The 25,835-nt window shown below is 45.4% G+C and overlaps 1 protein-coding gene across 2 annotated transcripts in view; it reads left to right on the forward strand.

The window, feature by feature from the left end:
• Positions 1–25,835, forward strand: part of KLHL18 (kelch like family member 18) — a 39,478-nt gene that overhangs the window by 4,487 nt on the left and 9,156 nt on the right. For both annotated transcript variants that reach the window (XM_061586612.1, XM_061586613.1), the window contains exons 2-6: positions 10,158–10,288; positions 12,636–12,776; positions 17,341–17,539; positions 20,824–20,984; positions 23,876–24,012. In XM_061586612.1, coding sequence (XP_061442596.1) covers positions 10,158–10,288; positions 12,636–12,776; positions 17,341–17,539; positions 20,824–20,984; positions 23,876–24,012 — 769 coding nt within the window. The remainder of the gene's footprint in view (positions 1–10,157; positions 10,289–12,635; positions 12,777–17,340; positions 17,540–20,823; positions 20,985–23,875; positions 24,013–25,835) is intronic.

Consider the following 25,835-nt stretch of genomic DNA (forward strand, 5'->3'; position numbering starts at 1 on the left):
AGTGAGTTACAAATGGCAGGTTATTTAAGGGAGATTGCACTGATTGGGCTGCCTCTGTTGCGTCAGTGACTAGCCATGAACATTTTCCCCACAATAATGCAAGGCAGGGAGAACTTGCGGCCCCCCGAGTGCTGTTGGATTACAACTCCCATCATTCCTGACTGTCATCTATGCTGGCTGATGCTGATGGCGGTTGGAATCCAGCAACATCTGGAGGGCCCCAGGTTCCCAGTTCCTGGTACTAGAAAAATTATGTATGCATGTATGTCACCACCAGAACCATTTTGGTTCAAGTTGATGGACATCAGTGACCAGCCCCTGCAAGTGTTGCTTATTTTTATAACCTGGGATCACTACCTCTAACTTCAATAATAACTATGCTCCTAACCCTTTCATTTTTTTTATCAGATAATCAAATTTTCAGTCTCTGACATAATTCGATTTTCAACTTGTTGCCGTGTCCTTGAATCAGTGCAACCATTACATGTCTGTTTGAAGGTATTGAATAATTGGGATCTGGCCTTTTGTTTCTCCTGCCCAGCCCTGTATACAAATCCAGGGTATAATAACCAGGTTGGCAGAGGTACTCCAGTACTTCGGAGTGTGAAAATTGAATTCTGAAGCAGTAACTTTTTGTAGTCATCAGAAGTTGCTAACTAAAGTTACAGCAGCTCGAGAACAACTCTTGCATTTGCACTTCTCTGGGTTAGGGAAAGTGGTGTTCGTGAAAATGAATGTGTTACCCAAAAATTCTGATTTCTGTTCATGAACATCCCAAAATCAGCGGTGCAATTCGCTTGAAAAGCTGGCAGAAGGAAATAACCACATTTTATTGGGAGCTGGAAAAGCCACCTAAGGGTTTATTTATTTATATTTATTTATTATTTGATTTATATCCCGCCCTTCCTGCCAGCAGGAGCCCAGGGCGGCAAGGGTTGTTTGAATTCTAAATTAGATTTTGGAGTGGATCTTCCCAAGTGTCCAAATCATTCATTTTAAACACAGGTATCTGAATGCCTATTTGTTAGAGGTGAAATGGTGCTTCCAAAAATAAGGTAGTAATTTCTGCATATTGGAGGGCTCCCTAGGTATACAGAAGTATACATTTGTAATTTAAGCAACAATAACAAGTTGGCCTGACCTGTGTTCTTCTAGGTTGTATGGAATATTGAGGTCTCGGTTAGAGCAGGGGGGAACACCTGGGGAGGGGGAGATATGAACTGGGGGCAGAGGGGACACCTCTCCCCTTTGCCCACAATCTAGGACTCTCTTCCCCTGCTGCGTTCCTCTAAAACGTTCATGTTCTGTAATGGCAGCTCCAAACCTGAACCATAGCGCAACAGGCATGGAATAAGCTGCCTTATATTGGATCATGCTTTTGGTCCACCTGATATTGTCTGCTCTGACTGGCAGCGGCTCTCTAGAGTCCAAGTCATAGAGGGGGTATTAACTACCACCTTCTGCCTAAAGTGGTTTAACTGGAAATGCCAGGGATTGAACTAGGGTCTTACACGTGCAAAGAATGTGCTCAACTGCTGAGCTGTTGATAAATGCTGCTCTGAATGGTAACTGGATAGAGCTCTCAATTTCTTAAAGAATGTTACCTGTGAATAAAGGTGGGTAAATCTGCCCATTTCAGTTTCTCAGTTTTCTAGCTTTAAGTTCAGTTCTCCACATTTCCACATCAGTTGCAATTTTTTTTAAAAAAAAGTCCAAATGAAAATTCATCAGCATTGTAGTATGACTTTCTCCTAATACAAACATTTTGGTGCAATTTCCCCAAATATATACACTTTTGAAAAGCAGCATTCTCGAACGTAATGCATTCCGTACGCCGTGGATGCAGTGAATGAACCAGAGTTGACCATTTGCAATCCGGTCCAGTGGGATCGGTTTCGGCCTCTCCCTTCTGAGGAAGTGGACAAGGTGCTTTCATCTGTGAAGCCTACCACTTGTCTGATTGATCCTTGCCCATCATGGCTCCTTGTGAATTTCAAGGAGAAACTGGGCGAAGGGATTAGGGCGGTGGTAAACGCATCCTTAGTGGAGGGTGTGATGCCACTGGCCCTCAAGGAGGCAATTATAAAACCTATCTTAAAGAAGTCCTCCTTGGATCCCCAAGTTCTGAACAACTTTCGCCCTGTTTCGAATTTACCATTTTTGGGCAAGATCATTGAGCGAGTGGTGGCTAACCAATTGTCAGCACACTTGGATGAAACGGATTATTTGGATCCATACCAATCGGGTTTCAGGACTGGACATGGAACTGAAACAGCCTTGGTCGCTCTGGTGGATGATATGAGGAGGGCATTAGATAGGGGAGAATTCACCTTTCTTGTCCTCCTAGATCTTTCAGCGGCTTTTGATACCGTTGACCACGGTATCCTGATGGATCGCCTGGAAGGACTGGGAATTGGAGGCACTGTTTTACAGTGGTTCCGTTCCTTTCTCTCTGACAGGCACCAACAGGTAGCATTGGGAGATGAGGTTTCAGACCCTTGGCCCCTCACTTGTGGAGTGCCACAGGGTTCTATCCTCTCTCCCATGCTATTTAACATTTCTATATGAAGCCGCTGGGATCTATCATCAGGAGATTTGGGCTGCGGTGTCACTAATATGCGGATGACACACAGCTCTATCTCTCGTTTAAGTCTTCACCAGAGTTGGCTGTGGAGACCATGTCCAAGTGCCTGGAATCCGTGAGTGGATGGATGGGAAGGAACAGGCTGAAGCTAAATCCTGACAAGACCGAGGTACTGCTTGTGGGAGACAGGGGTAGGCTGGGTCCTGTTGACCTGAGGTTTAATGGGGTACAATTACCCCTGAAGGACCAGGTCCGCAGCCTTGGGGTTGTTCTTGATTCCAGGCTGTCCATGGAGGCTCAGATTTCGGCAGTGAGCCGGGCAGCCTGGTACCAACTACACCTCATACGCAGGCTGCAACCCTACCACCCTGTTCATCAGCTCCCACTGGTAGTACATGCCCTGGTCACCTCTCGATTAGACTACTACAATGCGCTCTACGTGGGGTTACCCTTGAAAATGGTCCGGAAACTTCAACTGGTACAGAATGCGGCGGCTCGTTTACTCACAAACAGCCGTCGCCGTGATCATATTACACCAGTATTATTTAATCTACACTGGCTTCCAGTAGTTTTCCGGGCCCAATTCAAGGTGTTGGTGTTAACCTTTAAATCCCTATACGGTTTCGGCCCGGTTTATCTGAAGGAGCACCTCCAGCGTCACCAACTATGCCGCCCGACAAGATCCGCCACGCAGGGCCTTCTCTCAATCCCACCAACAACAGTGGCTAGGTTGGTGGGGACTAGAGAGAGGGCTTTTTCGGTGGCGGCCCCCACTCTCTGGAATTCCCTCCCGTTCGATCTCCGCCATGCCCCTTCCCTGGATACTTTCCGCCGAGCCTTAAAAACGTGGCTGTTTGGACAGGCCTTTGGGACTATTGGGATGGGCTAATTATATACTCAATGCCCGTTGCTATGTACTACATTTGCTGCTATTTTGTCACTGCTGATTATTTGTATTTATTGTATTTACTGTATTTTGTATTTTATTGAATTTAATATGTACGCCGCCTAGAGTGGCTTCGGCCAGAAAGGCGGCCTAAAAATTAAATTATTATTGTTATTATTATTGTACACATCACTTCACTGGAGAATTGCCCTGCAAAATTCAGAAGTGCAAATTTCAAAGGATCGCTGTGTCTCCATTTTCATATTGTTTGAAAAAGTGTGAATTAGGTTGATTTGCCTTCAGATGCGAGCTGAGTCAAATTTTTCGCCCACCTCTGCCTGCAAAGGAACAAAAGCTTAATCTGTGAGGTGATGAGGCTGAATCACTCGAGAAGTCTTTATTGAGATAGGTAGGGTGTGTTACCCCTAGAGATCAATTTACTGAATTTGCAGCTTGAAAACTTTACACATCCCTGTACATGGCTGGAGCCTAACACACTCTGGCTCTCAGGAATTTGGACTACTACTCAGCTCAGGATTGAAGCGTAGGAAAGAGCCATATTCCTTACCTCATGGGTTTGTTATGAAGTAAAAAAATATTAATCACATTTGACTTTCCCCTTTCTCTAAGGAGGTTAGGAGACTTTAGATGAGATCATCCTCATGGTCCAATGTGAAATAGTAAATTAGAACAAAGGACTTCAAGAATCTAAGTTCTCATATCCACTCTGCCAGGACTGCTTGAAGCAGTTTCTTTTTTCTCTCTGCCTGTCTTTGGCTGTGAGGTTAAAATGAAGGACGAAAGGCAAGAAGGCCTATGTAGAATCCCTTGGAGAAAGGGGACAAGAATGTAATAATATAAGAAATGATATTTCACCTTAGCCTTGTCAAAGAGTTAGAATCAAAGGTACGCTGATAAATTTGCTGTTTCTAAAGGGATGGGTGAGAAATTTAAAGGTATACTGCTTAAAAAAACCACATTTTTAACATTTTCCTGACTCCAGATTGATTCGTCAATATTCTTTTTAATTGCACTGCTTTTTAGCTTGTTTGAGAAAACGGGTGTGCCCTCAGGGCCCTGTCCAGGTGGCAATAGGTATATAGAATAGAATGAGTTCATAACTCAAGCCAAAGTCCCAGAGGGCCCGTTTAACAGAAGCCGTTAAGAGGCTTAACAAAATTAAGATTGTCTTCTGCCAGCGGGCATACTTTCAGCCACATTGTCTGACATCTTTTATGACACCTGCAGCATTCTGCAGAAAGCTTTATTATGCGTTGGGAGTTATTAATATTCAGGTGTGGGTGTGTGCAGGGGAGAAACAGCCTCTCATTAAACCAGCACAGAACGCTGTAAAGGAAAGCTTTGAACATCCTGTTTTTGAAGGTGGAACTGAGTGGGCAGATATCTGTGTTCGCACATTCTTGGCACACTGTCGTATTGCCTTGAAATGGCAGCAGAAACCATCTTAAAGGTGAAACATGGGCTTGTTCTGCACCTCTGCTGTATGCATATATCTCTTTATCTATCCACTGTGTAAGTGCCTCCTGCAGATAAGATCTTATCAGGAGGTCCGTTCCTCATAATATATGGAATTGGGCCTTCAGTACCAAGACACCTACCCTTTGAAATTCCTGCCTGTTAAATATTAGATGTCATCTCTTTTGCTTTTTCAGTGTCTACTGATGACCTTTCAACAAGCCTTTTAAGTAGAGACCTTATCCCAGTCTAGAGGATGACGCTGATGCAGGAGGGATCCAAAAGTGTGGGCCTGTCTTATTAGCAGACATTCTTTGGGGTTGTTTGTGTTCCTGGATATTGCCATTTCTGGTGTCAGATTTGTGCATCTTTATTTGTTTGCCTAGAGATTGACTAGTTTGTCCTCTGTAGATGCAGAAGAACATTGCTGGCTGATCATAGCATATGTCTCACTGGAAGATGGAACAAGTGAATAAGCCTGTGAAATTGTTGTTAGGTCTTTAATAACGTTGCCCGCATAGGTCTGGAGATGAGGTTGGCACTTGGGTTTGTTACAGGGGCTCATCCCTTTGTTTCCTGTCATCATGTTGCTGGTAAGCAAGTTGGAGGGCTGTCTTTAAGCAAGGAGAAACTTAGGAATAGAGAAAGCTGCCATAATCATACGGAGTCAGGCCACTGGACCATCTAGCTCAGTACTGTCTGTTTGCACTGAGTGGTGGCAGCTCTGCAGGGTTTCAGGCAGAGAGTCTTTCCCAACCCTACCTGGAGATGCCGGGGATTGAACTGGGGACCTTCTGCATGCAACGCAGATGCTGTGCCACTGAGCCGTTAATTGCCTCGCTCATCACTGCACATTTTCTGCAGGCAGCAAGGAGCTTACGCCACACTGAGCCAGAATTGCTCATTGGTCTAGCAGTACATTTTATTAAATACACCCAGATGGCTCGCACAAGAGAGCTTTTCATCACAGATGCTGAAAATAGCACATTGGCATAAACGTTTCTAGATGAAGTGTTAATTAAATGGTTGTGTGTCAACAGCAGGTTTCAAACCCTGCTATAGATTATTTCCCAGTGCCAGTCAAACCTGAAGCTTGTTCTGAAAAGCTCTGTTCCTCCTTACTTATTTATTAAATTTATATCCCGCCCTTCCTCCCAGTGCGAGCCCAGGGCAGCAAACAAAACACTAAAAACGCTCTAAAACACATTAAAAACAGACTTTAAAACAACATTTTTTAAAAAACTTTAAAAACATATTAAAAAGCAATTCCAACACAGACGCAGCCTGGGATAAGGTCTCTACTTAAAAGGCTTGTTGAAAGAGGAAGGACTTCAGTAGGCGCCAAAAAGGCAACAGAGATGGCCCCTGTCTAATATTTAAGGGGAGGGAATTGCAAAGGGTCGGTGACACAACACTAAAGGTCCGCTTCCTATGTTGTACAGAACAGACCTCCTGATAAGATGGTATCTGCAGGAGGCCCTCACCTGCAGAGCATAAAGATCACGTGGGTATAGAAGGGGTAAGACGATATTTCAGGTATCCTGGTCCCAAGCTATATATGACTTTATACACCAAAACCCTAAACTAGGACGAAGGGCGGGATATACATTTAATAACAACAATACATAAAAAATAAGGTGGCAGTAGCTCTCAACATGTAAAATGTGACCTTTTGAGGAGGATCTGCAACTTACTGAAGGACACTTGGGTTCCTTTTCAAACTTCTCCTTCCTGCTCCACCATCTTGGTGCATCTGTTCAACCAAACCAGGAAAGAGTTGTGGATTCTGAACTCGCCTAAACTGAGTAGCTTTGACTGTCACTGAATTTCCCTAGCCAATTTCCCTTCCTTGCCCTCCCCCATTGTTTGTATTTATGTATCTGCACAGCTGGCCAATCCCTGTGCTGTAGAATGTGGGCACAGGTGGTGTCAAACATCCTGCTAAAAGCAAACTCAAAAGGCTATTGTTTTGACTGAGATAGAGGCACAAATCCATACTTTTGGCATTTTCTGTTCAGAACCCAGTTTTTAAAATGTTCAGACTATAAAGCAGTGCTTTCCCTTCTTACATCAACATTCATTCCACAACAATTAAGGGGCAATATTTTCTGATGGTGTTAAGGCCCACAGCCACACAAATACAGCTTTCATCCACTTGTAGCAAAAAGCTCCTGATTGAATTGCCTGTGTTTATTGCAAAACTTGTTGCAGTTTCGCTGGCCTTAAATTACATTAACTTCTGGGGGCTGGGGAAATCTGCAGTACAGTAGGGCTCCACTCATACGGCAGGTTAGGTTCGAGACCCCGGCCGAAAAGCACATCAGCTGTAGCACGGGGGTCTGGAACCTAACCCACTGATTGCCCCGAGGAGACGGTGAGTTCAGCTAGAGCGCGGGGAGCTCCAGCCCCCCCTCCAGCTGATCGCCCCGCTGGCACCATATTAACGGAACACCGAAAAGCGGGGCACCAAGAAGCGGGGCCCTACTGTATATACTGACACATGCTGACTCCCTCAGTTCCTTTCTGTCCTTGGATTCATTCATATGCATCTGTCGCCTGCTGCTTCTGCTATCTCTCCCTAGCTAAACACTCATCATTCTCTAGGCCAGGCTTGAGGATATTCCACCACATGGCCCAGTTGTGGCCCGCAATGCATTTGGATTCGGCATGCACCCTACCCTCCTTGGCCCTGCCTGACAACTAGCCTTGGGGGGAGCAGAAGGCTTCCATTCATGTGAACGGGACCCTTTTTAGTATGCCAAATTGCTGTGCTGGGCATGGCAGATGGAGAGGGAAAGGTTGACTGTGCTGCAGTCCTCACCTCCCCCCAATTAATAGATTTGAATGGGACTCTTCCCCCCCCCCGAAATCTAATTGCACAGTGGTGGGTCTTTAGTGGGAACGGAAGGGGAGACAGTCGAGGGGGCGGAGAGAGAGAAGCAGGTGGCTCACTGCTAGTGATTTCATTGATAAATCGCTTCCTATGAAGCACCTGCATTCATAGGAATTGCTTATGATTCCTATGAAATCATTGCATATGATTTCACAGTGAAAAACATGTATAAAATATATATATATATATATATATATATATATATATATATATATATATATATATATATATATATATATATTAATTATTTATATCCCACCTTTCGGCCAAAGGCCCTCAAGGCGCCTTACAAAGAAATATAAACACAGGTATAAATATACAATATAAAAATACAATAAAAGCAATGCAATTTACAAAAATTAAATGAAATAACAAATAACATAATAACAAATAAAATTAAATAACAAATAACATTAATTGCATATATAAAAAAATTAAAATCCAGTGCAGATACCAACTGGATTAAAAGTCACCACTTTGGGGAGGGGGTTCCAAAGGGTCAGTGCCCCCACACAAAAGGCCCCATTCTGACATTTTGCAGAACAGACCTCCGGACAAGATGCTATCTGCAGGAAGCCCTCTTCAGCAGAACCCAGTGATTGGTGGGGTCATAAGGGGTGGAGACAGCCTTTTGGGTATCCTAGTTCTGGCCCCGTCTACATTTCGCTCTGGGTCTGCCCACCGCTGTCTCCAGCCATGCTTATCCTTGGTATGCAGCGCCTGATGGAATGCAGCCCCTCACTTTGGCCACTCCTGCTCTAGACTGTCTTCATGCTCTATTTTTGTGGGCTCCCTAACACACTGGAAGGAAAGGCAGCGACCTAGCTGGGCGCCCAGCTTGCCACTGGTGAGATGTCTCCCACCGCAAGCTATTTAAATTTCAAAACCCATGCCCTGATTGTGATCAGATGTGTCCCTTCAGAACTGCAGGCAGAATGTTGCTTTGCTCAGTGAAGAACTGGACACGGGAATCCATGCCAGTGTATGCTGAAGGGGTGAAGCTCCAGTCACTTGATCTGCTTTACATGGGCCTAACTTCATTTCTGGGTGAAGACCCTGATTTGCATCTTTTTTGTTTCTATAAACACAATTGGCTGGCTGTCCTTTTTACAAAGACCTTGGGGACTACTGGAGCCTGGTTGCTGATAGAGAGGTCTTTGTATAGACTAAATGGAAACCCAGAAACAGCTACTTGCAACATGATCTAATGCATGGCACGGTGTGGCCTGGGTGCTGTGGTACCATAAGACCTATTTTTATCGGTCCAGCTTTCTTCCGTGAGATTTTCTCAGTTCCCAGAAAAAGGCCTTTCATGTATTTAGAACGATGATATGCCAACATATCAAACACAAGTAGATTCTATGTTTGTGGGCAACAGGAAATTGAGGACATCTGCTATTATTTGTCACAACTGCCTCATCAGTGTTTCTCCTTGAGAGAAATCCTACCATTTGCTGTTCTTTGCAGAAGAATCTGATCCAGAGAAAATGTTGTCTTCAATTATTCTAACTATAAAAGTAATGAATAGGTTACTGTTAATGTATCTGTTCCAGCATCGCAGAAGCTTAGGTGAACTTTTTAGTCAAATATTGTGGATTGTAAATGTTTGTAATCTGAAGTGCAAAGAGATCCCTGTGGGTGGACAGCAGGGATAGCCAACGTGGTAACCTCAAAATGGTTCGGACTACAGCTCTCAGCAGCCTCATGGGGCTGATGAGAGTTTATTTATTTATTTATTACATTTGTATACCGCCCCATAACCGAAGCTCTCTGGGCGGTTTACAACAACTAAAAACATTAAAAAATATATACAAATTTAAAAACACATTTTTTAAAAAACAAAACAATTTAAAAACACATGCTAAAATGCCTGGGAGAAGAGGGAAGTCTTAACCTCACGCCGAAAAGATAAGTGTTGACGCCAGGCGCACCTCGTCAATCAAATCATTCCATAATTTGGGGGCCACCACTGAGAAGACCCTCCCCCCTTGTTGCCGTCCTCCAAGTTGTAGTCCAGCAATATCTGGAGGGCACCAGGTTGGGGAAGGCTGCTGTACACATAAGCATATATCGATGTGTCTTTTTGGTCTTTCTAGCCCTGTATTGTCCAGCCTAAATGGCATTAGTGCTCCATGGTTTCTCACTGAAATTTTCTCAGCTTGCTACCAAAGATCCTCTTAACCTAGTTCTGTCTTCGTGCAAAGCATTCACTCTGCCTGCAAGCTAACACAAACCGTGGACTAGCACCCCATTTCTGGATTGCACACCTCTGCTTGGACCCCCATAGCTCATGCCTATCACCTTCTATTTCTCTGCAGGTTGGGGACCACAAATTCAGCGCCCACCGGATTGTCTTGGCAGCCTCCATCCCTTACTTCCATGCCATGTTTACAAATGACATGATGGAATGCAAGCAAGATGAAATTGTCATGCAGGGCATGGACCCAAGGTAATGCTGGGGCCTTTTTGGGGTGACTTGAGGTGTGCAGCAGTTCACCGCATAGGGGAAGGTGGATTTTTCTTTCCCCTCCCGGCAAGTCGATGGCCGTGCCCATGTGGTGAGCCCCTTTGAATGAACAGCTTGTCCATGTGAAACATGGCTTCTTTATGGAGCCTGTAACCTGTGCAGGGCTTGGTGCTTCTGGAATGGTGCTTATTTTTCAGTCTAACCCACCTTGTGGATGAAAGCTTAACTTCTGTCCCTGGAAAACTGGTAGAAAGTATTATTAAAGCTAGATTAACTAAGCACATAGAAGAACAAGCCTTGCTGAGGCAGAGCCAGCATGGCTTCTGCAAGGGAAAGTCCTGCCTCAGTAACCTATTAGAATTCTTTGAGAGTGTCAACAAGCATATAGATAGAGGTGATCCAGTGGACATAGTGTACTTAGACTTTCAAAAAGCGTTTGACAAGGTACCTCACCAAAGGCTTCTGAGGAAGCTTAGCAGTCATGGAATAAGAGGAGAGGTCCTCTTGTGGATAAGAAATTGGTTAAGAAGCAGAAAGCAGAGAGTAGGAATAAACGGACAGTTCTCCCAATGGAGGGCTGTAGAAAGTGGAGTCCCTCAAGGATCGGTATTAGGACATGTACTTTTCAACTTGTTCATTAATGACCTAGAATTAGGAGTGAGCAGTGAACGTACCTCAGGGGAGGAGAAAGGGCTTTGGACTTTCAGAAGGAGGGAGTTAGGCGTGAGCAGTGAAGTGGCCAAGTTTGCTGACGACACTAAATTGTTCAGGGTTGTTAAAACAAAAAGGGATTGCGAAGAGCTCCAAAAAGACCTCTCCAAACTGAGTGAATGGGCAGAAAAATGGCAAATGCAATTCAATATAAACAAGTGTAAAATTATGCATATTGGAGCAAAAAATCTTAATTTCACATATACACTCATGGGGTCTGAACTGGCGGTGACCGACCAGGAGAGAGACCTCGGGGTTGTAGTGGACAGCACGATGAAAATGTCGACCCAGTGTGCGGCAGCTGTGAAAAAGGCAAATTCCATGCTAGCGATAATTAGGAAAGGTATTGAAAATAAAACAGCCGATATCATAATGCCGTTGTATAAATCTATGGTGCGGCTGCATTTGGAATACTGTGTACAGTTCTGGTCGCCTCATCTCAAAAAGGATATTCTAGAGTTGGAAAAGGTTCAGAAGAGGGCAACCAGAATGATCAAGGGGATGGAGCGACTCCCTTACGAGGAAAGGTTGCAGCATTTGGGGCTTTTTAGTTTAGAGAAAAGGCGGGTCAGAGGAGACATGATAGAAGTGTATAAAATTATGCATGGCATTGGGAAAGTGGATAGAGAAAAGTTCTTCTCCCTCTCTCATAATACTAGAACTCGTGGACATTCAAAGAAGCTGAATGTTGGAAGATTCAGGACAGACAAAAGGAAGCACTTCTTTACTCAGCGCATAGTTAAACTATGGAATTTGCTCCCACAAGATGCAGTAATGGCCACCAGCTTGGATGGCTTTAAAAGAAGATTAGACAAATTCATGGAGGACGGGGCTATCAATGGCTACTAGCCGTAATGGCTGTGCTCTGCCACCCTAGTCAGAGGCAGCATGCTTCTGAAAACCAGTTGCCGGAAGCCTCAGGAGGGGAGAGTGTTCTTGCACTCGGGCCCTGCTTGCAGGCTTCCCCCAGGCACCTGGTTGGCCACTGTGAGAACAGGATGCTGGACTAGATGGGCCACTGGCCTGATCCAGCAGGCTCTTCTTATGTTCTTATGTTCTTAAAGAAAACAGGGCTTCCTGTTCCAAGTACTTGAGGGAGGGAAAGAAAATAATAGGTTTTAAAAACTTGTGGAGGGGGTGTCAGGAGAGTGTTCTATCAGTCTGTTTTCTGTGGAGCTGCTTTCCATTGTGCAAAATACCTCTCCATGAAATTGTCTTAGGAAATCCTGATATTTATTTATTTATTTATTTATTTATTTATTTATTTATTTATTTATTTATTAGATTTTTTTACCACCCGACTAGCATAGCTCTCTGGGCGGTGTACAGCCATGATGGATTTAGTCTACTACTTACTTGCTTTCTGGTGTGTACGTAACAGTCACTGTTTTCCAGCTTATCTTTGCAATCTTTGGGACTAGAAGCATGATGTTCTTGTTACTGAAGGCCTAGAATCTTTGGAATCCAGCAAGAACCTATGACCTTGTCAGGGGCTGAACTCTGTATCCCCCCTCTCCACTCCCCAGCACTCTCACACAATTGTTTTGAAGGGGTTAATAAAAATCAGGTGTGTGCTTTCTGCACCTGATCCTTTCCAACTCTTATCTGCCCCATTTAGCGCACTGGAAGCTCTGATCAACTTTGCCTACAATGGCCACTTGGCCATCGACCAGCAGAATGTCCAGTCCTTGTTGATGGGAGCAAGCTTCCTACAGCTGCAGAACATCAAGGATGCCTGTTGTTCTTTCCTCAGAGAGAGGTGAGTGGCTGCTTCTAGAATCAGGGCTGTGCTGCAGGGGATGTTGGACCCCTTCATCCCCTTTTTGTCCCAAGTCATAATCGTATACACAATGTTACAGAGATTCAGCCCTCTTATGCAATCCAGACGATGGTATGTTACAAGTAGGAAGCGTGTGCAGAGTTGATGGCTCAAGATAACTCAAGGAAGTGAGCCAAATCTCATATGTATTAGGAAAAGCCAGGACTGCTGTCTGGTATGATCCTGCTTAGCAGCTAGTGTTTTGGGGAGGCCACTTTGAGAAGAGAGTGAAGAATAGTCGTCCAGCACCTCAGTCACCCCTGCCTGAAAGCAAGACCAGTTGCCATATATACTAAATCTGTAGAAACCTGCTGCTGCTCTGGCTTTCAGGGAACCTGCCCGCATGTCCAAGTGTTGAAGGCATGGCAAGGGGGATTCTAGGCCATATTTTATTTCCAAGGCCTTCCCCAAATTAACTGGAGTTGCGTCATCTCACAAAATGAGTTACACAGTACTTCTAAGTTTCATATCAGTGAACCATAGAGATGATTTAATACGAAGTCAAATGTTTCTGTATACATATTTATTTCTTATTATTGCATTTGTATCCCACCTTTCCTCCAAGGAGACCAAGGTGGCATACGTGTTTCCCCTTCTTCATTTTATCCTTGCACCAACCCTGCGAGATAAGTTAGGCTGAGAGGCAGTGCCTGGCCCAAGTTACATTTGAATCCCGGTCTCCCGGGTTGTTATCCAGCACCCCAACCGCTCTGTCACGTGGGCTAATTAAGGTGCGGCCCTTCTTCCAAGGTTGCAGATCTGCCTTGTTTCAGCTTCTCAGGATGGGGGCCCCATGGGTGTCAGCTGAGGAAGCTGCTTGGAAGCTGCCTCTTATTAGCAAGCCCAAACATTTGAAGGGCTCGCAATTTTTGAGCACCCCCTCTTTTAAAAATAAAATCCTTCCCAGATCAGTGCCTGCCTGACTTCGGAACCCAAAGCAACAAGGTTTCTTGGGGACACCTTAAAGATGAACTAATTTATTATGACATAAGCCTTCATGGACACCAGTCCATCAGATACGTGAAGTGTTTGTAAGTTGAACCAAGTGCAGCATTTTTACCCAAGCAATAAGCAAAATACATTCTTTTATAAAGCTATAAACGTTTATAATATTTTAATAGTTTAGTAGCCAGCCAGAACCCTTTTCTTATTAGAGCTGTCTTCTCCGGCTGTGCTGATATGTATGGTACCGCTTGAACTCTGTAAGATAAGATAACACTGAACAGACACTGAACATCCCTGTACTCTCCAAGACATAGGAAGGATTGCATTAACTGAAATGCTTAGCTCCTAGTGAAAATGTACTGGCATGTGAAGTGCTGAACATTGCCCAATTGACTAGAACATAATGCAGTGCCTATGCAACGTCTATGTAATGCTGATGTGTAACCTCCTGATTTGTTAATGCTAAAGGTTTTGGTCTAGAATGTATAAAAACCCAGGCAAGCAGTGCAGTGTGGCAGCTGTCCACTCACTCGGGGGGAGACTGACCGTGCGTACACACGTAACTAATAAAGGCCTACATTTTGCTGCAAGCTTATGTCTTCAATTTAATCTAGGACCCCCGGTCCAACAAGTCCCAAAATTCCCCGTCACCAGGTTGTACAGAGGAATCTCATTAACAACCTATTTGATCCCTAATTTTTTAAAGAAAACACTGAAGCTTGCTTTGTGGTGGTGAACAGCTTAAAACCAAAATCACAAAGATCAGGAAAATGTTTCAAAAGTAGTGCAGTATGCAAAAGCAAGCACCCCACTACTAAGCTTAATTTGGCCACCAAATTGCAGCTCTGCATAGAAACGTTGCTCTGGAAATCTTTGGGGCTCTTCCCCAAAGGAATGCATCGCTGGGCAGGTTAACTAGCCTGGGCCCTTGCTTCCCTCCCCATCTAGATTGCTGCTTCTCCCTTTCTCTGCGGAGGACATGGCGGTCTTAAGTTCAGAGAAAGATGCAACAAAGACCGAGCTCCCTATATGTGTCCTTGATTATTCATGTCTGGGGCAAAGGTAGTAACCTAGAAGGTAAAATGCCGAGCAGGCTGGTTTTATAGCTTTCAGTCAGGTTCATTGTTTAGAATGCTGGGCTGAAGCTTGTGTGGAATGCTGTCCAGCAACTTCCACTGGGTGGGAAAAAATGCACACCTGTTTGTTCATAAGAAAAGGAGAATTTGAAACATCTGTGGCCTTCCAAGAAGCCACTCTCCCCCCCACCCCATGACATTTGACTTAAGCCACATTACTGGCATGCTCGTGGAAAGAGTCACAGGACTGGGTTCATAGCCAGTTGAGCTATTCCACTACCACAAGTGTAACTGGATTTCTGCCCCCCCCCCGATGCAATTGTAATAAGCACTTTAATAGAATATTATGAACTCTATTACCTTAAAGTATCTATTTGCTAAGTCAGCTTTGCTTTGGGTAATCTTTTAGACAACTTCCTTTCCATTGGAGGTTGCATGTCGGGTTAGAGAGACAAATTCAAGAGCAGGGTATATAGTTTTGCAGAAAAATGGTGGCTTTGCCAATATTGTACACCACCTGCAAAAGAGGTTCAACCTATAAAAGACACAAGCCAGTGCAGACTGCTGAGCGTATGTAAAAGTGGGAATTAACACAAGTGTTGCGTGCGCAAAAATGCTGCCAGTAGAGACTCTTGGTTCCGATATCAGTGGGGCAGTGAATCCACTCTGGGTTTTAGTCTGAACTTCCATGGAGCTGAAAGCACCTTGGACACCTTCTTGAAAGATCAAACTAAAACCTGGAGCAGATTCACTGCCTCACTGACATTGGAACCACCTGTCCCCACTGGGTTCTGCTATGAATTTGTGCAGGTCTCTGCTTCCCTATATACTCTCTTCCAGTTTCACACATTCTCATGCAGGAGAGTACTGTTGAGCTCATGTCCTGTTTGTGAGCTTCCCAGAGGCATCAGGTTGAATGCTGGACTAGACGGGCCTTTTCTGGTTTGTCCCAGCAGGGCTGCTCGTAAGGTCTTAAATTCTTATAAGAATGAGCCACAACAAATAAGTGGTAGGCTGAGAGAATGCGAAACTTGCCTAAAGCCACTGGTTGTGTAGAGACTTGAAACAACAGCAGATTGTTTCACAGAGGCACAAGGCCCCTTGCTTCTGAACCGTACCACTTCATTCTGCAGGTGGGAACCCATACGACCGCCCATTAGGAGAAAAAAAAATCTCTGCCCGTAAGAAAATTAGGAAAATAATAATTATGATCTAAAAGGCCCATTATGAGAGCCAGTGTGGTGTAGTGGTTAAGGTGCTGGACTACGACTTGGGAGACCAGGGTTCGAATCCCCACACAGCCACGAAGCTCACCGGGTGGCCTTGGGCCAGTCACTGCCTCTCAGCCTCAGAGGAAGGCAATGGTAAACCCCCTCTGAATACTGCTTACCATGAAAATCCTGTTCATAGGGTAGCCATAAGTTGGGAGCAACTTGAAGGCAGTCCGTTTCCATCCATCCATCCAAAAGCCCCATTATGATGGTGTAGGGTAGCCTTCAGGGTCCCTTTCAGCAAGGGACAGGCCACACAGAGTTAAGGGAGGAAAGCGAGTAATTATGCCCTCCTTGCAACAGTGCCACCAAGTGTGACACTTAATTCTCCACCCCAGGAATGAATGCTAGCCGTTCGCTTGTGCAGGAGAAGACAGAAGGGTGGACTTGGGACTTCCCTCTGGGGTGAGCGCTAGAGCTGCTGCTTCCAGGCATTCAGAATCTATGGGGGAAGAGTCATAGCTCAGCCGTGGAGCGTCTGCCTTATGTGCAGAAGGTCCCAGGTTCAATCCGCAACATGCGCAGGCAGGGCTAGGGATGGCCCCTGTCTGAAACCCTGGGGAACCACTGCCAGCCAGCGTAGACCGGGGGGGGGGTTCCCAGATTGTGGTCCGTGGACCATCAGTGGTCTGTGAGCTCCATTCCAGTGATCTGCAGTGTGCCTGTGAAGAACGGCAGGAGCAGCATCTGTGAACGGCAGGCGCAGTTCATGAAATATTCATATCGATTTTTAATTCCTGCTTTTATTGTACTGTATTTTATTATTTATTGTATGTTATGTTAAAATTGTAATGCAACACAAGAAATAAAAGAGGCAACAAGAGTGCAGTTTAAAATCGTGCTGCGTCCAGCACAGTCATCACAATTGCAGCAACAGGCAGAGAAATTGTTAAGCGGTCTGCCAAGGCTCTCAGCAATTTTCAAGTGGTCCGGGGGGGGGGAGTTTGGGAACCACTGGGGTAGGTAATACAGAGCTGGGTGGACCAATGGTCTGACTCTGTCAGGCTGCTTTTGTTGTCCCTAATCCCTTGCTCCTGTTTGCACAGCCCTGGATTCTGTCTCCATCGTGCCAGAGTGTGATGGGATGTTGGGGGCTTGTTTTTGCATAAGTAAACTTTTTGCCTGATGGACTGCTCAGGAAAGAGAAACAAAGCAGGCCAAATTCTTTCCAGTTACTCAACTCTGCTGTATTCATCTGCATCGTTCTTAAAGGCTTCACCCAAAAAACTGCCTGGGCGTGCGCCAGTTTGCCGAAACCATGATGTGTGCCGTACTCTACGATGCTGCCAACAGCTTCATTCACCAGCACTTTGTGGAGGTGTCCATGTCTGAGGAGTTCCTGGCTCTGCCCTTTGAAGATGTCTTGGAGCTGGTCTCAAGAGATGAGCTTAATGTTAAGTTAGAGGAGCAGGTATGTGCCCTTGAGGTCCAGAGGTGGATGGGTTGGTTAACTGCAAGATTTCTGTATTCCATCTTTTCATTTCAAAACGACAGTGCTCAGGACGTATAACAAATTGAATTAAAAGCAAATTACATAACAAGTTTTTAAAAACCAGCACAGTTGCAAAATGTTTACTGGGTGGGAGGAAGGTGTTTTTTCTTAAGGATGGGCCACAGGCCTGCCATTGACAAAAGTCTTCAGAAGATGGCAGAAAGCAAGCAAAAAGTGGGGGGTCTTGCCTCCATGGACAAGGAGTTCCACGCCCTGTTGGGTGCTGCAACATAAAAGATTTCTTTTATTTGGAGGCAGGCTTCTGAATACCAGTTGCTGGAAACTGCAAGAGGGGAGAGTGCTCTTGTGGTCAGGTGGTGCTTGCTTGCTTCCCGTGATGGGCATCTGCTTGGCTGCTGTGAGAACAGGATGCTGGACTAGATGGCCTTTGGCCTGATCCAACGGGGTTCTTCATATGCTCCTATTTACTCCAACCATTTCTGATAGCAGTGGGCCTGAACAATGGTATGTCCCACTGAATGTAGTGAACAGGCAGGCTCATTAAGAAGGACTCGGACCTGTCAATATCCTGGTCCTATGTTGCTGGGCTTTGAGGTAATAACTAGCACTTTGAATTGCACTCAGGATCGTACCAAGATAGCGAGTGGAGTTGGTACTAAAGAGGAGTTGCATGATCCATTTTAAGAGTCTGCTTGCTGAGTGTTGAATATGATGAAGTTTCCAGACACGAAAGGAAAAGACAATAACAAATTATAACAGCAAAAGAGACAGCAGCATAAAAAAAATCATAGAGCTGAACATTTTAAGCAGCATAAAATGTAACAGGAAGTTTTTTTTTTTTGTAGTCTCTTAAATGCCAAGGATCACCTAGAATTCATGAAGAGGATCGATTGGTGTCACAGTTTGCTAGACACTTGCAGGCAAAGTAACTCACAAGTGCTTAAATTTAGATGCCATGGTTTTAGCAGATACTAGAGATGTAGCTGTGAGACCTGCTAGCTCTGAATTGATGGATATGTTTCAGTTTGTCTAGCCTGAGTACATGGGTAAAATCCATGGAAGTATGACGGCTACCACTTGCACACTTTGATACTTGCCCTTCTTGACTTACGTCTGTTTTGAGTAAGTACAGAGAGTGGTAAATATCTTTTTAGAGAAAGGTATACTTCCATTCAGCCTAAAGATGGCAACTGTAAGACTTCTAATGAAGAACTCCTCCCTGGATTTCTTTAGTTAACTCACTGGATAATTTCCAAGCATTCATGGTGGCATCTCAGCTCCTGGGGTCCTTGGATCAAACAGATTTATCTAGACCAGAGATAGTCACCATGGTGCCTTCCAGATGCACTTTGGCTTCTGGCCATGCTGACTGGGGTTGATAGTGTTGAAGTATGACAAAACATCTGGAGGGCACCACGTTGGCTATTCCTGTTCTAGATCCATTTCAGTCTGGCTTCAGGCCTGGCTTTGGGATTGAGACAACTTTGGCCATCTGGGTAGATCTATGCTGGGAAGCAAGTCCTTGTTCTGGACCGCTCATTTGATGCACCTGACCATGGGATATCTCTGGACCACCTGGAGAGGATGGGCATAGGAGGTACCATGATGCTGTGGTTATAATTCTCGCTTGAAGGTTAGTTTCAGGATGATGACTGAGGAGGGGCTCATGGTTAATGGGCACTTGCCTATGCATCTGCATTGGCTACCAATTTGTTTCCGGGCACAGTTGAAAGTGTTGGTGACTACCTTTAGAGTCCTAAAATGGGTAGGGTACAGAATATGTGAGGCACCAGCTCCTGATATACCACTTTTCCAGCTGAGTTTACTTCAGTAGGTCCCATTTTCTGTCATGGTAAGAGGTAGGCCCACCTGAATATTATGGAACTGCTTGCCCCATGAAGCTTGGGCAGCCCCCTCTAGTGTCTCCCAGTCAGTGCAGTTTTCCTTATTCTCTTCAGATAAAACATTATCTGTATGCTTGCCCCTGTTGCCTTTTATTTACGTTGTTGCTTGGCATTGTGATTTTTAATGACTGCATTGAAGAAGCCAGGTTAATAAACCTTGATCCTTCCGCCTGTAAGGCAGGTGCTGCACCACTGGCTTCTAAGCTAGGGCAGTTGGAAGAACTTCTGTGTGTCAAGAGTGAGCTTGTCAAACGCTAATCCTGCTGAGGACAGATGTTTTTAATTGTGGTTGATTATCAGGAGGAAGTGGGTGTGGTCCTCATGTTGGAAAGGCTTAGATGAGACAGTGATGCAAGAAGAGGAGTTGGGAGCGGCTGTGGAGGAGTGAACCCTGAAAAAAATGTTCAGGCCTTTAAAAAAAAAAAAGTAAATAGTTGATGATACAGGTTTATGGATCACATCAGTGAGAGATCCGTTCTCTTCCTACCTCCCCTTTTATATGCAGGCTTGTAAACTGAGGGGTAATCTATCCCAAGCCCTTAAGCATGAGTTGCGTTTTGAGCCTTGAGGTTGGTCCAGAAGTTGCAGCTGGTGCAAAATGTGACATCGCAACTGTTCACTGGGACAGGGTATTGCCAGCATGTCACCCCACTGCTGAAAGAATTGCACTGGCTGCCCATTACCTACCAGGCCAAGTTCAAGATTCTGGTTTTGGTGTATAAAGCCCTATACAGCTTGCGACCAGAATACCTGAAAGATCATCTTACTCCTTATATACCCAGCCGATCACTGCCCTCTGCAGGTGAGGGCCTCGTGCAGATACCATCATATCAGGAGGTCCGTTCCTCACAACATGGGAAGCGGACTTTTAGCGTTGTGGCACCTACCCTGTGGAATTCCCTCCCCTCAAATATTAGACAGGCAACATCTCTTACTTTTTCGGTGCCTACTGAAGACCTTCCTCTTTCAACAAGCCTTTTAAGTAGAGACCTTATCTCAGTCTGCGTCTGTGTTGGAATTGCTTTTAAAGATGTTTTTAAAACTGTTTTAAAACAGATGTGTTTTAAAGAAGTTTTGTTTTAATATATTTTATAGTCTGTTTTTATTATGTTTTAGAGTGTTTTTCGTGTTTTTGTTTGCTGCCCTGGGCTCCTGTTGGGAGGAAGGGTGGGATACAAATCTAATAAATAAATAATAAATAAATGAAACCTGAATGAGCAATGGACCTGCAAGAGGACCTGTAAGGTCACCTCTTTCAGTGTCCCCAAAGACGGGACAGTGTCCCTGACAGATGCCTGTTCAGCCTTTTCCTGAGATTTGCTGCTCCTCTCCCGGCAGGTCTTCGAAGCCGCTTTGGCCTGGGTGAGGTACGACCGTGAGCATCGAGAGCCCTTCTTGCCGGAGCTCCTCTCTAAGATCCGCCTGCCTCTTTGCCGACCTCAGTTCCTCACGGACCGCGTGCAACAGGACGACCTCGTCCGCTGCTGCCACAAGTGCAGGTGAGTCTGGCGCCTTCCCTGTCTGCAGCAGTTGGGGTGGGCATGGGAGGGGATTGTGATGAGGAAGCACATGGGTCAGTGGCAGGCATGGAGCCCCCAAACTTGAAATCCTTTTTCCACCATGCAGGCATAACAGAGAGGGAGGTTTCCTCCAGATGACCCAGCCAGTGCAGATTGTGGAAGTAAGAGCATTGTTGTAATTCTCTTTTTTTCTCTCTCTGTCTCTCCTGTCTACTCTGTCCCTTAAGATCAGGGCAGGCAATGGGCCATGGAGGCTTCTCGCCCTCCAGTGTCTTGAGCCCTTATTACCATTCAGACAGATGGGTGGTAGGATTCAGGACTGTACCACTACAGAGCTCAGATGGGAGCTTTCTCTTTTGAATTCTTCTCCGCAGAATAAGCTCACTGCCACATAGGACATTTGAGGTAGAGTAAAGGTTAGCCCTGTCCCTCCTGTGCTCTTTTTATTAGTGGGGGGAGCATCCAGGGAGAGATGTGTTAGTGCTGCTTTTTTACACACCTGCAGTCTGAGGTGGTACAGTCCAGAATTTTGCCAGACTGACCTCATTCTGCATACTGTGTAGAGACCAGTTCTGGTAGAGCATGAAGTACAGATGACAAGGGGGCCATGTGAAGAAGGTGTGTGCCATTGAGGGCTGCTGCCTGCCTTGAGGAGTTCTGACAAAGGTCAAGCTGTATGTCTGATTCACACACGCGTGTGTATAGTGTGGGCGTTAATTCCCCCCTTCCGGCAGGGCCTGTGAACCTGCCCCCATGGAAAGGTTTTATAAAGGAATATCAAAGCCGTGGCCAGCGTTTTGATATGCCGTGCCTGTTATGACACACACATGTCGTTAGTGAATTTTGCAGAAAATCAAGTGATGAGCATGCATGTGTGAATGAGCTCTTGCTGTCATGTAGTGAGACAGTGTTTTGCTTAAGCAGGTAACTAGCAGGCAAGGAAGATTATCTGTCTCTGTTGTATGCGGTGTTAATTTTGAACTTTTTTTATTACGCACTTTTCTAGCACAGGGGTGGGAAATCTTTTCAACCTGACAGTTGATTTCCCTTGTAAACAACCTTCAAGTGACAGCACGCCAGGAGTGGGCAGGGCAATGGCTGTTACGCTCACCTTTGTACATTAGGCCACATTCTGCAAAAATCACACGCACGGTCCTCCAACTGGGCAAACAGGAGGCATTATCACAGTTGAAAGATACGTTCCAGCCAGAAAAAGCACTTAGGAGGGTGAATTGGAGAGCCAGTGAGGGGATGTAGCCTGGGGAGAGTGCCAAGGGCCAAATAAGAGGGCTGCATTTTGCCCCGGGCCAGTTTCCCACCCATGCCCTAGCACTTTCCATTAGTGAAGAGGTCTATGTGAGAAAGGTCATTGTTACACCCATTCGACAGGTGGCAACCGCAGCTGAGAGCAGCTTCACAGGCTACATACGGATGCACCAGAGATTTATCTGAAATGGCTTCTGCTTTCCATATAAGGCCTGCATCTGTCTGCTGAGTATAATGGAGGTTGTGTGCATAATGGGTACTAACATTCTAATTTTGAACTAAGCCTAATGTGGACGGTTTTTCTTATTTTGTATGATGTATTTGTGGAACTATACAGATCATCGAAGCCCTGGCAGCTTGCACTCAGAGCCCGGCCCCCGCTTGCATCCCCCAGTTATTAAGATTCTATCAGTTGACTACACATGCATTTTCAAGTTTACCTCTGACTGGATGGTTTTGACATGAAAGCTTAAGTTTTCAGGGCGCTCAATTCCCTGCCAGATGCCCAGTTATCTGTTTGTGCAGGGCCATTATGGATATATTGACACAGGCATCTCTACGTCCTTGAAGATTGGAAGGATGTCCTTCCTTTATATGGTAGAAAAAGAGCGGCTCTCTGGCTGGCAAAAGATGGAACCAGAAAAGGGGGGGAAGGCACCCAAGAGTATAAGAAACAGACAAAATTACAGGAGCCTCAGCAACAACAAAAATGACATAAAAAGTTATAAGTAGGTGAAACAAGACTGCATATGAAATGAACATATATTGGGGGGGAAAGTGGTAGCCACTGTCATAGAACAGTTACAGCAATTATTACTATTATTATCTGGTTTGCGTGCCTCCACGTGGCTGGAAGGTGAGGTTATTGTCAGATCATTGTTTGGCCCTGATAATGGTAAGAATTTATTCAATGATTGGCAGGCTTTGGAATTTCTTAAAAAGACAATGGGTTTGGGTAGATGTACATGCCTTCGCTTCAACTGAACACGTAAGGCAGAACACATACCAAGAGCTTTGAGAATTAAATAATAATTTACTGTGTTCAGAGCAATTGTAACTGTTACACAACAATGGCTGTATAACGTTCATTTTACATGCATTCTTATTTCATCTACGCGTCAATCGCTTTTTATGCCGTTTTCATGTCTTTTGGCGAAAGGTGAAGGTATTAATAGGTGACTGTGTTGGCTCCTTTGGCCCTGTAGCGTTGTCAAATGCTGCAAAGAAAGGAAGCAGGCAGTATTTATTTTTTATTCATAAAAAAGATTTATAAATCGCTCGATCAAAAAAGCGGTGAACAAATGAAATCCATACTCCGATTCCAGTTAAAAACAAATATAAGCTATAATAATTAAAAACAAAGATAAAAATTGGTAAAAAATTTTTTAAAACAGGTATAGGTAACTCAGCTATGTTTCTGGGGTAGGCTTGCCGAGGCAAAAGTTTTCAGCGGTCGTCTAAAGCAATGCCGTCGGAGTGCCTGCGTTCCAACACCCATCTTCCCAATCTGACAGTGTTGCCTGCCTCTTTCCCTTCTGCGCCATCACCCTGGAGCTCTTTGGTCACCTGGCTGTCTTCTTTGTGGCTTGACTGTCTGATTTTAGGGACCTTGTGGATGAAGCAAAGGACTACCACCTCATGCCAGAGCGCCAGCCGCACCTCCCGTCTTCCAAAACCCGCCCCCGCTGCTGCACCTCCATTGCAGGCCTGATCTATGCCGTGGGGGGGCTCAACTTGGCAGGTATCTTTCAAGTCTGTTGCTTGTCACGGGCATGTGCCAAGAGAGCGTGCAAAGCTTTCTGGTTGAACACGTGTGAAACTCTGGTTTTATGTTGGCCTGTTGCGACCCCCTGCAAAGGAACCCTGGGAATTAGACTTTAGTGTGGATGCCAAGGCATTAAGGTGCACAGAATTCAAGTTCCCTGTTGGGTTGGGGCAGGGGAGAGAACAGCATTGGATAGCTGTGACATGTATTTGGCTTGACCTCCGTGTGCTTTGAAGATCATAAGCGCTCATGCAGTGTCAGTCCCCTTCTTAGCCAAAAGGGTGGATGTGATAGTTTTGCTTTCCTGAGAGCCGAGGTGGGGAACCTCTGTCCTGTGAATCAGACTCGCCCCTCCAGGCCTCCCCATTTGGCCCACCAGGCCAGTTTGCTGAAGCTGTATTAGGCTGCATTAACAGAAGTATAGTTTCCAAATCACGTGAAGTATTAGTTCCCCTCTATTCAGCACTGGTTAGGCCTAAATTGAGTACTGCATCCAGTTCTGGTCTCCGCACTTCAAGAAGGATGCAGACAAACTGGAACAGGTTCAGAGGAGGGCAACAAGGATGATCAGGGGACTGGAAACAAAGCCCTATGAGGAGAGACTGAAAGAACTGGGCATGTTTAGCCTGGAGGAGAGAAGACTGAGGGGAGATATGACAGCACTCTTCAAGTACATGAAAGGTTGTCACATAGAGGAGGGCCGGGATCTCTTCTCGATCGTCCCAGAGTGCAGGACACGGAATAATGGGCTCAAGTTGCAGGAAGCCAGATTTCGACTGGACATGAGGAAACACTTCTTAACTGTTAGAGCCATACGACAATGGAACCAATGACCTAGAGACTAGGTAGTGGGCTCTCCGACACTGGAGGCCTTCAAGAGGCAGCTGGACAGCCATCTGTCGGGAATGCTTTAATTTGGATTCCTGCATTGAGGAGGGGGTTGGACTCGATGGCCTTATAGGCCCCTTCCAACTCTACTATTCTATGATTCTATGAAGCCACACCCACCTGTCCTACACTTTCAGAGGGACAGTTAGGCACCAGCTGATGGGCAGGTGGGAGCATGCTTTGCTCAAGGAGGGGGAAGAACCTTCCATTCATTGGAAACCACTTCACCCTCCCAGCACTGCTCTTTGAACCTCCGAAAACCAGAGGTTCAAAGCGCAGTGCGGGGTTGTTTGAAAGCCCTTTCCCTAACAGCCCCGTGCTGCTCTTTACATCTCTGAAAACGGGGGACTTAAAGAGCAGTGTGGGGCTGCTTGCAAAGGGCTTTCAAACAGCGCTGCACTGTGCTTCAAAGCCCCAACAGCTAGGGCTCCGCCCACCTGTCCAGTTTGGCCTGCTAGTGATGTGGAATAAAGATGTGGCCCTCTGGCCAGAAAAAGTTTCCCACCCCTCCCCTAGAGAGAGGGTGGGATAAAACTGTGAAGCTGAGGTTCCAGTCCATTTTATCTACATCCTTCCTTTCCATTTATATGCTCCAAGTAACTCGCAAAATAAATGATGTGCAGAACAACTACGGTTGGACCAAGGGCAATGGATTCCAGCAACCCTAAGAATCTCCGTAACGCAATGAAAACATGAACGCTGCCTCTGCTGCTTGCTCGGTGACAGGCCTTGCAATCCTTGATGAATGCATCACTGAGTTGTATTCTGTGGTGATCATTTGGGATTCTTACTGGAGCGCGAAGCTACAGCTGCACAAGGAGAATGTAACCCTGCAGCAGTACATCATAAAATATGGAAAGGATTTAAATTATTCCCCTCTGACACTTGTACATCACTCTGATTTTCTGAAA

The sequence above is a fragment of the Rhineura floridana genome, chromosome 10 (genome assembly GCF_030035675.1).
Source record: "Rhineura floridana isolate rRhiFlo1 chromosome 10, rRhiFlo1.hap2, whole genome shotgun sequence".
In the NCBI taxonomy this organism is placed as follows: Eukaryota; Metazoa; Chordata; class Lepidosauria; order Squamata; family Rhineuridae; genus Rhineura; species Rhineura floridana.